This window comes from Pygoscelis adeliae, unplaced genomic scaffold (genome assembly GCF_000699105.1).
Source record: "Pygoscelis adeliae isolate BGI_AS28 unplaced genomic scaffold, ASM69910v1 Scaffold127, whole genome shotgun sequence".
In the NCBI taxonomy this organism is placed as follows: domain Eukaryota; kingdom Metazoa; phylum Chordata; class Aves; order Sphenisciformes; family Spheniscidae; genus Pygoscelis; species Pygoscelis adeliae.
In genome coordinates, this window is record NW_008825208.1 from 3,474,860 (window position 1) to 3,487,173 (window position 12,314).

The 12,314-nt window shown below is 39.3% G+C and overlaps 1 protein-coding gene across 1 annotated transcript in view; it reads right to left on the minus strand.

Moving 5' to 3' along the window:
* TEK (TEK tyrosine kinase, endothelial) overlaps positions 1-12,314 on the minus strand; it is a 41,082-nt gene that overhangs the window by 905 nt on the left and 27,863 nt on the right. The window contains 15 exon segments of the mRNA XM_009328947.1: positions 64-163; positions 660-756; positions 1,887-1,927; positions 2,523-2,593; positions 3,211-3,324; positions 3,711-3,901; positions 4,261-4,371; positions 5,328-5,538; positions 6,781-6,938; positions 7,422-7,721; positions 9,047-9,340; positions 10,106-10,240; positions 11,192-11,353; positions 11,735-11,876; positions 12,161-12,306. Of these exon segments, the coding sequence (XP_009327222.1) occupies positions 64-163; positions 660-756; positions 1,887-1,927; positions 2,523-2,593; positions 3,211-3,324; positions 3,711-3,901; positions 4,261-4,371; positions 5,328-5,538; positions 6,781-6,938; positions 7,422-7,721; positions 9,047-9,340; positions 10,106-10,240; positions 11,192-11,353; positions 11,735-11,876; positions 12,161-12,306 (2,273 nt within the window).

Below are 12,314 nucleotides of genomic sequence, written 5' to 3' on the forward strand. Positions count from 1 at the left end.
AAGAATCCTAAACTATACTGAAATTATTCATGGCCTAATTCTTTTCTAGGGATTCATTCTTACCTTCCTTTCTTCTAACATCCTGTTCAGTGACACCAGTATCTGAGCAAATGATGGTCTTTCATATGGTTTCTCTCTCCAGCACTGCCTCATTAGGTCATACCTTTAAAAATCAAACACCAACATTTGGTAGTTTAGATACATAGGTTAAAGCTACAAATTCATGTTTATTGGAAGATTGTGCACATTCCATTTTTCAAAGGAAAGTGGACTTATACATAGCTGGAGTTATGTTTTCCACAGCTGGTTGCTGTCTGAAAAGAATTTTCGTTTTCTCTAGAATAATCAAAAAGCTCTCTTTGCGCTAAAGCCTGGCCGTGCTGTGTAAAGAACAGGATATCTGGCGGGAGCAGACAGCCTGGGAAAGGGTTCATGGCAAGTAACAGTGCATGCTGGGCACAAAAGGACTTAAGTAATTATTTCCACTTGTGCACCCTTTTTAAAATGTTTTTTTTTTTAATTTAGTTTTCAAAAAAATTTAGTTTTCATGTTTTCCTGAAAAAATGTTTGTTTTATTAGTTTCTTGTAGACATCATATATTTTCTATAGCACATGTTGTGTTACTCTGTTTTGGTTTTTTTGCTGAGGCAGCTACTTACACTTCATCATCACAGTTGAGAGGCTTTTCCAGTCTGTACCCTTGAGGCAGTTTTTCGTAGAGTTCTGCACATGTCATTCCACAATATGGTGTTCCACCTAAAGCAGAGTTTAACCATCGTCATGAACACAAGGGGTTTTTAATAAAAGAAAGTTTAATTTCATAGCAGAAATGAAAAAGAATGACTGACTCAGTAACAGGTAAATTAGTCCAACGTTAGGGAATGTTTTACAGCTACATTTTTGTTGTTAATGTTTCCATACTGCTTAATGCACAGTATTGAAGAGAAAAATAAAAGTGAGTATAAACTTTTATCATCTGAGGGGCTGGCCTAAATTTCTTCACAGCTCTGAGGGCCTGCATCTGATTGTATTTGAACTGGTTTTGCAATACCCTTGCTGGCAATAGGCAAGCTATTCCTTCATTAGCATGGTATTAATGAGATCCAGTATGGACTCATGGAGCTATTACTGTCAAGCTGGTTTTGCCCCTTTTCGCGGATGTTCGGTTGCTTAGACTCCTGATTTTCCACACTGCAGTTTGTTAGTTCCCATCCATACCTAGTGCAAACCCACTTAGTAAGGAAAGCCGGGAACAATTAGAAAGCAAAAGTTTATGATTGGTCCAGTACGCAATGTGCCCCTCAGGCAGTATGCATCTCTTGGCCAGCAGACCATGGGGCACGCCCCAAGGCAAGTCATGAAGGCTGTGTAACACAGTCATTTTGAATGGCTTGAGGCTGTATCACGTACATGATGAATAGAGGTGTGTGCAGAAATGAACTCTAAATTTTATTTAGAGATTAATGTTCAAAAATTTCTTTGAGAATACTTGGAGTAGGTGATGTTTGCCCGCCCCTCCACCCCCAGTCATTAAAATATGTCTTGATTTAAAACCCAGGAAGGCTGAGGAAAAGCCACCCATCAAACTCAAAAAATATTGGATTAGGGCTATAAATCATGTGATATGCTGGATTTTATATTTAGCTACGGCCTAGGTTTTATAGTGCAATGAAAACATGGTAATTACATTTTCTTTATTTAGAATGGTACCTGAATTGAAAATGTGGCAATTGCATTTCCAAGCATACTAAAGCTAAACAATCAGTAGAATGAAAGAGAAAAAACTGAAATATGTTGCAAAGGAATACATTTTTAACAGACTAAGAGAACAGAGCTGGCTTGGCTCAGATTGGCTTATTTGTGCAGTACAAAATTCACATACTTACCTAAGCTAACAATTTCCCATAATAGGACACCGTATGACCATCTGCAACAGAGGGATATTATGGAGTGCAACAAGAATGCAACAAGTTTTCATATTTTAAAATGGCAGATAGTGTTGCTAGTATTCAGAGAACACAGAGAAGTGTGATTCATTATTTTATATTTTTTTATTAATTTTTGTATAATTATAGGGTTCGTAGAAGCAGAAAGCAGGAGTGAGATCTTTAGCAAAATTAATTCCCTGTGAGTCCATCAACCAGAGTCCTTTAGTAGACCGTGAGCTCTTAGCAAATAGTGCTATTACAGAATTGCTTTGCCAAGTATCACTTCCAGTTTCCTGACTAAAGCAGAGTTCCTCTGGGTCTCCCAAGGATTCATCAGGCTTCAAATGAGAAATATAGTTAAAGTAGTGGCCCAAATCCAATTAGCTTGTGAACACAGAACTTATTCAGACACCGATGATGAAATAAAGTAACTTTTTTGTTGTTGGTTTTATTTTTACTTCCATTGCTCACTCATGCTGACACGGCTACTGAGTTTTTTTGAGTTGAGTGGATGTCTTGTCCTGGCTGCCAAGCTTTCCTTGATATTGAAAAATATTTCTTTGTTGAAAAAAGACCACTTGAAAACATACTTACACATCACTGTTTGTGGTGTAAACACTGTAATTCAAAGACTCAATTGCCATCCATCGTACTGGAAGCCGTCCCTGGAAATTATTTCATGAAAGTTTATTTGCTGGTGGTTGGAATAGCAATATTGCAATTTATACCCCAACAATTACACATCTTCCTCTTTCAGATCGTCCAAAACGTTAGCTTTGGACAGCTGTTTTTTCAGCTCACATATCCTGACATGCCTCTGGTTACCGTCTTGCTAGCTTTGGCCTTGTTCAACAGAATTAGACCAGCTTGCCTCAGCTGGACAAATTCTGTTACAAAAATATTATTTTCATAGCTGTACAGATCCACCCACATGCACGTCCTCTTCATATGTCAAATGTCTATTATATGGTGTTTTATAATACATTTTTACTGAATGTCATAACTGACTGCAAAATTGGTTATTTTACTGCCATCCATAGTCATAGAAATAACTTTCAATTACATTGTATATCATAAACATGGTATAGAATTTATTTCCAAGTAATGTATGTATATTAATAAACACAATATAAATATTTATACATGTCAATAAATAACATTTAAATAATCAGTTCTGTAGTACCCGTGAGTTTGCATTTTTGTTCATATGAAAACACAAAGTAAAAAACAAGAAAACAAAAAATGAGGAAAACGGACCATACCAGTTTGTCTTGATCCTTACCATGGTCTTCTTAACGTAAACTTCTTGACCTCTTGATAAGCCGAAGTCAGCTATTTTTGCAACATAATTTTCTCCAACCAAGATGTTTCTTGCTGCCAAATCTCGATGAATAAACTAAAATTAAAAAAAAAATATGGAAATCACCACACTGTCTATGAGCTTTACATGTATTATTTTAGTGCTATATTGAAAATTGCAAACATTCAGAATAAGACCAAAACCCAAAACAAAGAGCTTGGTATGTCATTACCAAGAACATTTTAAACTTTATCTGAAGATGACAGCAGTTAGTTACCGTGTCATTTGTAAGTGTTAATGCCCCTTCCTTGATTCCCCATAACCACAGCATTTGATAGGGCTAAGTGAACACAACCAAATAAAACTCATCCAGTAGGTGCTATAGAAGCTAAAATTAAAACTTTATTTTGATTTCATTAAAAGGCATAGTCCCTGAAAAATGAATTGCTGTGCTTTCAGTGGGTAGAGAGTTGAAGACTGACCTGTTTCTGGCTCAAGTAGTCCATCCCTCTAGCAACGTCTGCTGCAAAATGCAGAAGTTGCTGAGAGGAAAGTGTAGATGCAGTACTGTTGGCAATAGCAAATGCTGGGTCTGTCTCTAGCACTCTGCTTTTCCGAAGGAAGTCCAGTAAATTTCCATGGGGGGCATATTCAATAGCAAGATAAAGATATCCTAATGAAACATCAGATAGTGAGCATATCACAAAGTAAAAGATAGTCAGTAATAGTATTTGGACACTTACACTGCTTTCAGTGAAAAAGAAATAAACATAAAACAGACTGGAGGGGAAATATCAAATAGCATAATTTCTAGGTGCAGAGGAGAATTTAGAGCTATTGATGAATGTCATTTCTGAAGGATTATCATGGGCTTATAGATTTAAAACCAAGCTTATTTGGCTTTTTAACAAATGTTGCAGAAAGATCTGCTTATAAGCTAGTGTTTCTATGGACTGTATGGGCTGTACTGTGATTTTATTTTTTTTTTTAATAACTAATTTTTAAAGTACATGTATTCAAGACTTATCTTACCCCGATGTTCACATGCTCCCAAAAGATTTATGATGTTGGGATGATGACCAAGTTTACAAAGAACTTCAAGTTCTCCAGCAAAGTCTCTGTGATCATCTTTTGAGGCATACTCTGAAAATCAAATAAGCATGCATTTATGTTTTCCTTTGAACTGAATTAATGACTATATTGTAGTTAATTTTGAGGACTCTGGGCTGCCTGGGGCACTACTGCTTCAGCCCCAATAGAAAGAGAAAAACTCTAAGATACATTAGTATTTACTGAACAAAGTAGGATTTTTCAATCAAAGAAAAAAAAGAGAGAACCTAATGTCTGTAGCAGCCACCTGCAGAGAAAGAAAGCATCTTAATGTACCACGTCACTTCCCTTATTATGTGAGAATGTAAAATGTCATAGGAGATCATACAAAAACTAGCTGCCTAAAAATCTTTCTGTGTGTGCTGTTGATTATTTCTGCCTGCATGCAGACCTTGGCTCTTTTTTAAATTATCATCATACTTAAGAGTGTCTCCCAATTTGCCTAGATAATGATCTAGTGAATTGCAAGAAAACGTGTACATTCTTGCAGTATTCTATGTATTGTAGTTCTCTCTGGAACGTGGCAGTCATGCCCAATGAGTACAAAGAAAATGAGTGATCCTCATAGTATGTATATATAGAGATGCATTGGTACAGTTGTCTCTCAATGGCTAAGGTAAAGCAAGATTAGCAAATACTGTGCCCCAAGGCTAGCTCTGTGCTCCTCTCTTTATTAAATGCATCTTTTAATGGCTCCCACTTCACCGGTGAACTCATACATGACGTTCATACTGACCTATGAATTTAAAAATACGTAATCGTTAATGATATTAACAATTGGAGAGAAATATAAACCAACTTGGCCGTGCAGAAATAGAGTCTGTGCTAGGGCCACACTGCCTAGTGACAGCTGATGCAATTTCACTAGCAACTTTGAATATTTATTTTCGCTTTAGGAGAGGGCTACTAAGCATTTCTTATGACAGAGAAACACTTGGAACAACCAACCAAAAAAAGTCTTTAGTCTCAGAGTCTCCGATCTTTACTACCTTTCATCCTTTTAATCGCAGCATCCATGCGTAAGCCATCTTTCTTAATGCGTGCTTTCAGGACTTGCCCAAAGTTACCTTCCCCAATCACATCTTGAAATTTTATGTCATTCCACTCAAGAACTGGATAAATAGTGGGATCTGGGCTGTTTTTGGCTTTCCTGCTCAGGGTGAGAGTGCCTGAGTTAAACTGTACAGCTGGCTCTTCCCTCTGTAACAGAGTTAAGCAAATGACATTAACTGTGATTTCTACTTTACTGAGCAATGCTCTGATTACACTCCCCAAATACTTGTGTGCTCACTCATGTACACACACACACAGAGCCTGATCCATTTCTTGCTCGTGCAAGAGTGAGTACAGTAGACAATTACACCTACTTTAGGCACTAACTGCATCAAGCACTTCTGCCCAGATCCACAAAATTAATCAGGCTCCTAATTTATGCGTAAGTACCTTTGTAGACCTAGGCCTCCTGAACAGTTTTAAAGCCATCTTGAAGTTGAACGAGATAGGCAAAAATCATTTGGTAAAACTGATCTCAAAACCAGTTTTAAGTCTCAAGTTTGAGATTTATCTCATATTAGACTTGACCAAATCCTGTGCTAATCAGGCTCAGTAGGAAGACTGAGGAAAGAAGAAGCAAGGAAACAAGAGAGAGGAAATGATCTTCCTCCATACTTGAGGAGACATCTCTACTTCAGTTACACATTCCCATGAAATACTTCTGTGGGAGAAGTTTCAAGACAAGGAGCAGGAGCTATTCTGTGTGGCCTGGGGACTGATCATCTTTTTGGATGAGCCCCCTGGCCCCCTGTTTATGAAACAGCCTATGCAGATCCCTGTGGAGGAGCTCTTTGGCCCAGCTTTTTTCTGCTTCACAGGTTCCCCTCTGAAGTGAGAGCGCACTGGAAAGCTGAGTGATAAAGAGACTACAGCAGGATACAAATATATATGTATATATATAGAGAGAGATATCTCTACGTGATGTTATAACCTTCAGCAATTTCCACACAGCCAGAACTATAATGTTGCCATTCACTGATCCCTGGTGTGCTGTCCCCAAGTTGAAATGACGGAGCAGTTGCTGATGCTCAAAAGCAACATTAAAAAATATTGTAATTTTCAAAATCAGGCACAACTTCTTAGGGGGAGAACAGGCTCCTCCATTCTGTCTGTCTTGGTACTTGTCATACACAGGTGCGACAAGGCAGAACAGGGAGAAGGATAAATGGTGTGCAACTTTTTTCAAGTCAGGTTTTCTACCTTATAGCCTATAACTGTGATTGCTTTAGCTCCAGGGTCACTAGCAGAGAAGCTTTATAACAACAGTACTAACTGCACACATGAAGAGAAGACAGTATTTGGGAAGGCCAAGGAAAAGGAATGGGAAAAACAGGAGAAGATGGGGCCAAAATCAATAACCACGCTGACACGGGAAAGCTGGAAACCCACCACTACATTTTGGAAAGCCTGAGCCATTCGGCGCTGGAAGTTGGCTCGCTTTAACTGCAGCATGATGAGAAAGGCCAGGAGAATTGTTACACAGGTCATCCCTGCAGAGCCAAGGATAGCAATAAGCAGCATTTTGCCTCCTTTTGATTCATATGGAGCTGTTGAAGAAGCACATAGAGAGTTCATTGTTATTTCCAGCTAATTCTGAAAAAGCCATGAACAATGTATAGCTAAATACTCCTGTCTTGTAAACTGTATAAAGATATAGAAATACATCTGTTTGTTTTCCAAAAATGTCACAGACATTGGATGCTCTGACTTTCAGATGTATGAGCACCTGCAGGTCCCGCTGAATTCAGGTAGGGCAGGGCTGAGGTCACATTCCGTGGTCTAATAGTCGTCTTATATGCAGCTCCTTTAATTTATGAGCTGTTGGGCACTTTCTAGTGGATACACGCAAATGTTGTATGTTGTCACTTCATGCAGTGAACTGAGAATCAAAGTTTGGTGATGCTGTGTTGTGTGTCAAAATTAAGAGCAAAAGAAAACTAACATTAAACAATATTATGACTTTGCCTTAGCTAACTCGTTTATACCACCGGCCCTGGTTTGTGCAAGTCCAGCATGCTGGAATAACCAACCTTTAGTTTCTGGAAGAGTCTTCAGTTCAAACGATGTGTTTGGGTTGCTCAAGCCAATGTTGTTCTGAGCATTAATCTGAACCTGGTACACAGTGTTTGGCTCAAGGCCCTTGAGATGGTATTGAGTAATGCTGGTGTTCTTTATGATAATATCGATGTGGTTGTACTCAGCCTTGCCATAAATTTTGTAGCTGATGATGATGGAGGAGATGGAATGACCCTCAGCAGTTGTCCAAGAGATGACTGAGGATGTGTCTGTGGTGTTAGAAAACCTGATGTTGTATGGTGCAGGAGGGATTCCTGAGGGCAAACACAAACACACACAAAACATTGGAGTGTACATCCACCTCTTTGTCCTTCCTGCAGTGAGCCAAACACTTTCCTCGGTGCTTTTGCTGTGCTAAACAGAAGCAGAATTTTGTTGAAGAGCTATGGTGACTGAATGCAATAGTTTTATGAACTTGATGTGCTGTCACCCATATTGCAGTACTCCATACTTCCAGCAGAGGTTGGAGTGGCATTCAGTATACTGTCCTTGGATGAAGATACGAATGCTCTGAGCTGTATGCAAGGACAACACGATTGCTTTCAAATTAATGCAGAAAGGGTTAGTTTCCTTCTATACTGAATCATCATCCCCATGTGATTCCCAGGTCCCATATTTTCTCTGCTTCAGGGAGCAATTCCCTGTCAGGATACAGGCTGTTAGAAAGAAGGGAAATCAATACCAACATTTCCACAAATTTCATCAGAAAACCACCAGCAGGGGTGAGTGCTGGACTTGTGGACACACACCCCCATGACTACTAAGCTAAGTACCTTCTCCTGGAAAACAGTACCCTTATGTTTTTCTTAGTGCAGTTTGGTGTCAGAGCTCTGGAAACTGAAATGTCCCATGACAGCCATTGATACTTCTGTTAATACATGTAGGAACTCAGTGAGGGCCTCCTTACATGACCTGTAAGGAGGAAGAAGCCCACCTTTCCAGTGTGTGGTATGGGCAGTGGCACCCATCAGCCATTCAGATGGACACCTGTTCAGTTGGTACTTCATTCAGATAGGGCATTTGTTGCGGCATTATGAAAGGACACTACTCACACTCAGGGAATTCAAGGGTGGTCATTGGTCTTCAGCGTAGCACATTTAACTACTCTTTACTCACAGGGGTTTTACCTTGCATTGTATCTTCTCTTCCTTCTTTAACTGCTGACTACTTCTGTATTGACATAGCTGAATTGCAGGGTCTGAGTGTTTTATCGGAGTAACCAAAGAGCTTGGAGCAGGGAACTCTGTGGGTTCATCATTATGAGGAGGAAAAAAATGCTACGTGTGTCAGAAGCATGAACCGCACTGAAATGAACATGTGGATTCCCAAGCTTTTAATTTGTTTTTCCCATTTTTTTTTTTAAACTCATTATTAGTTCCTGATAATTTCCAGTGTAAGAATTTCTTTGGACACTGAGCTATCTTCATAATTAACAGTAATAACAACCACAAGTGATCATCAGGAACTGAGTGTTACCAGAACAAAGGATTATGTTTAATGTAGTCATTAAGTGACAATCAGGCTGATCACTGGGGGAAAGAGGAAGAATTAAACAGAAGGATGTGAATCAGCTACTTACTGTCACTGAAAGTCCATGCATACAGATAGTTGCTCCATTCTCCTTGGGACCTGGTGTTCACCCGTACCCTGCACATGTATTGCTGTCTAGGCTCAAGATCTTTAATGATCAGGGTGGACATATTTCCTGGCACTTGGGTAATAACACTGCTCTCGTCACCGTTGTCATTCACACTCTTCCTTTCCACTTCAACACGAATGTCATCCTCTGTCCTCAGTGTTAAAGGATGCCATGATAAATTCAGTGATGTCATACTTTTTGGAAAGAGAGTGAGACCTTCTGGTGGAGGAAGACCTTGGAAAAGCCACAGTGAGACAGGGAACAATATTTCATGTCTGGTATGCAAGCTAAAATAGGGGTACCAGTTATTCCCAACCACTTGCCCTAGTTTGGAGTAACAAAGTGTAATTCTCCCCACCACCCCACCCAATTTGGCAGAAATTACATCTAAGAGGAGTTGATAGTCCCAAAGTATCTTATCAACAGCTGTTGTGTCAACAAAAAGGTCTCTTCACTGAGCTGGTGTTGCAGATGCACGTTTTAGATATGAGAAGCCAGCTCTTTTGCTCTCTTGTTAGATAGTTCCTCGTGCAATCCTCATTTACTTTGTATGTCTGTATTCAGTTTGGGCTGTATCTTCAGTGGACTAACAGCTTTTCTGCTAGTTCAGCTATCTTCATTTTTAAAGTAAACTGACCTAATACTAAGAGGAATGACTGATCTGGTATTAGGAGGAAGGACTGGCATGCAAAAGAAGTGATTTCTATCTCCAACTCTGCTGCACAGCCAGCCAAAATATGTAAATTTTCCTTTCCCAGATCCCCCATCTCTAATTCAGGGAAAATAATAGCTCTGCCTTTCTCTGGTTTTCTTCACCTTTGATTTTTTTTTTTTCTTCATTTTTTGTTTCTTTGCCTGAGATTATTTTGAAAGACTACATAGTTTTCATGTCCGGCCTTCTTTGCTCAAATGAAGGTGCTCTGGCAGAGATCAGGGAACAGACCACAGAGAAAAACAGCAGAAACATCCCTTTTGTGAAAAGTCAAGTTGATGACTTACCAAGCGCAGCTGTTGTGAAGCTAGCCTGTGGTCCGGGATGGCCTTCCCCACCTTCCCCTTGCCGACTCAGCTGAACACAGAACTGATATTCTGTTTTTGGTTCCAGATTGTCCAGTCTTTTGGTTGTGCCTTTTACTGACAAAGGAGAAAGTAAAGCCATAGCCCATGCTGAAAAATGTTACGGAAGAAAAAGTTTGGAAAAATATTCCTGAACCACTAATCATGGAAGGTAACGTACTTAGGCTCTTCTTTTGTTCCTTATTCACTAAGATAAACTATTTAGGCCAGGTTGGATGGGGATTTGAGCAACCTGGTCTAGTGGAAGTGTCCCTGACCATGGCAGGGGGGTTGGAACTAGGTGATCTTTAAGGTCCCTTCCAACCCAAACCATTCTATGATGATTTAGAAATATAAAATACTTATTTTTAAGTTGAGTGCCAACCCAGCCCGAAGGATGTTTCCATCTGCCCTTCCTTCTGGACAGAACAAGACTGGTTGCTTAGGAAGTGTGCATTGTGCATGCAGATCTTGGGTTATCTTGCATTAGTAACAACAGTTGTTTGTTACTTGTTAAAGTTCCTGTAATGTTTCCTATAATATTTTAGGCCTTGCATAAAATGTTAAAACAGGGCTGGAAGAGGTCATCTAACTCACAAGATGTTTCATTTTGCCCATACCATTCCTGATAAATATTTAGGTAAGATATTTGTCTCACCAGGGGGCACAATAGACACGAAGGAAGATTGTAGATATTCCAGGACGTCTCCATACTGCTCACTACTTTTGAAAACCTGCTATTTACATGGGAGATTTTAACATCTGGGCTCAACACTGGGTACTGTTTATCTTAAGGAGGGGGAACCCTTTGGTTACTGAAAACTGAATATACACTCTTGATTACTGTTGGTGTACCACATGCACATTAACATTATACAGTGATACGCAGAGAGTCATGCGTCCAGTCATAAAAGATTTAACTTTTATGTGTTGTTGGGTCTTTTGAGCCTAGTCAAGAGCAGACACCACATTATATTTCAGCATGCAGCTGAAATTTGTGTTTAAGGGAATTAAAGAATGTCCTCTTACCTTCCACAGACATCCAGGACTGATAACGTTTTGCTGGCTTGTACAGGAGTTTTGTTGACACAACAGGTCCATCTCCAAGATGTAACTCAGCATTGATATCAATTATGAGAAAATTATGTCCACTGTCTGTCAGCCTTGGGGCATACTGTGGCACAGGAGGAACTGAACAAGAACGCAAGTATTAAACCAGCCTTTTAATTCCCTGTATCAGTAAAACTCTGGTACCTTCCTAGATCTACAGGAAAATGAGAGATGTTCTTCAAAACTCTTACAAAGCAGACAGGGGTTTACACCCTAAAGCTGACAGTTTAGATCTTTCAAAAAAAACTTGGGTTTTCTCCTAATCCTTACCATCACACTTATTTTTTCAATACACATAATTAGTATGTTGCTTAGAAAGGATTTCTGTTGATATTCTGACTGTCGATATTTATTCAGACATTTTCCTGCAGTGCAGAGAACAGAAAGCTCTGCCATGTTAGAGTATAAAGCTGCCCTTAAAAGCAGAGAGGCAAAGATATTTGAAGAGATTAATGCTTTTACCTTTGACTGTAACTTGAAATGGTTTCTCTGCCATTCCCGCTACTGTCTGCACACTACAGACCCAGGTTCCTGTATCACGGGGCTGGATTCGATTAATTGTAAACATGGCTTCAGAGCGATTACTGGTAACAATTAGGGCAGGCTGAAATGACAAAAGATGTACAGGGCCCAGAAAATGTGGGCATTTAGGAATATTCCCATGACACTTTCTCACAGTTTAGGAACTCATCTAGAGTTTAGGGATATCAATAGAAAGGATCTACAACGGTCAATTCCATAGTTTCATATGTGCTCCAGTTCATGAGGTATCTCAGAATATTGAAATTTCACATTATGCTTGAAAAGCATAGTGTGCATTAACTGTATTGACAGATAAAGTCAATATAAATGTCAGAAATAATAGGAAGCAATTAATCAGGAGCCTACCCTTAGGACAGTTCCATCTTGCTTCAAAAGTTTAAATTCTTCAGATTTAGGAAGTGGCATCCCAGTTGCTATACAAAAAGGCTTGAACTCGACACCAGAATTGAGTTCTACAGGATCTAGTAAGTTTTCTATCTGAGGTGAAAGATCTGCTGAA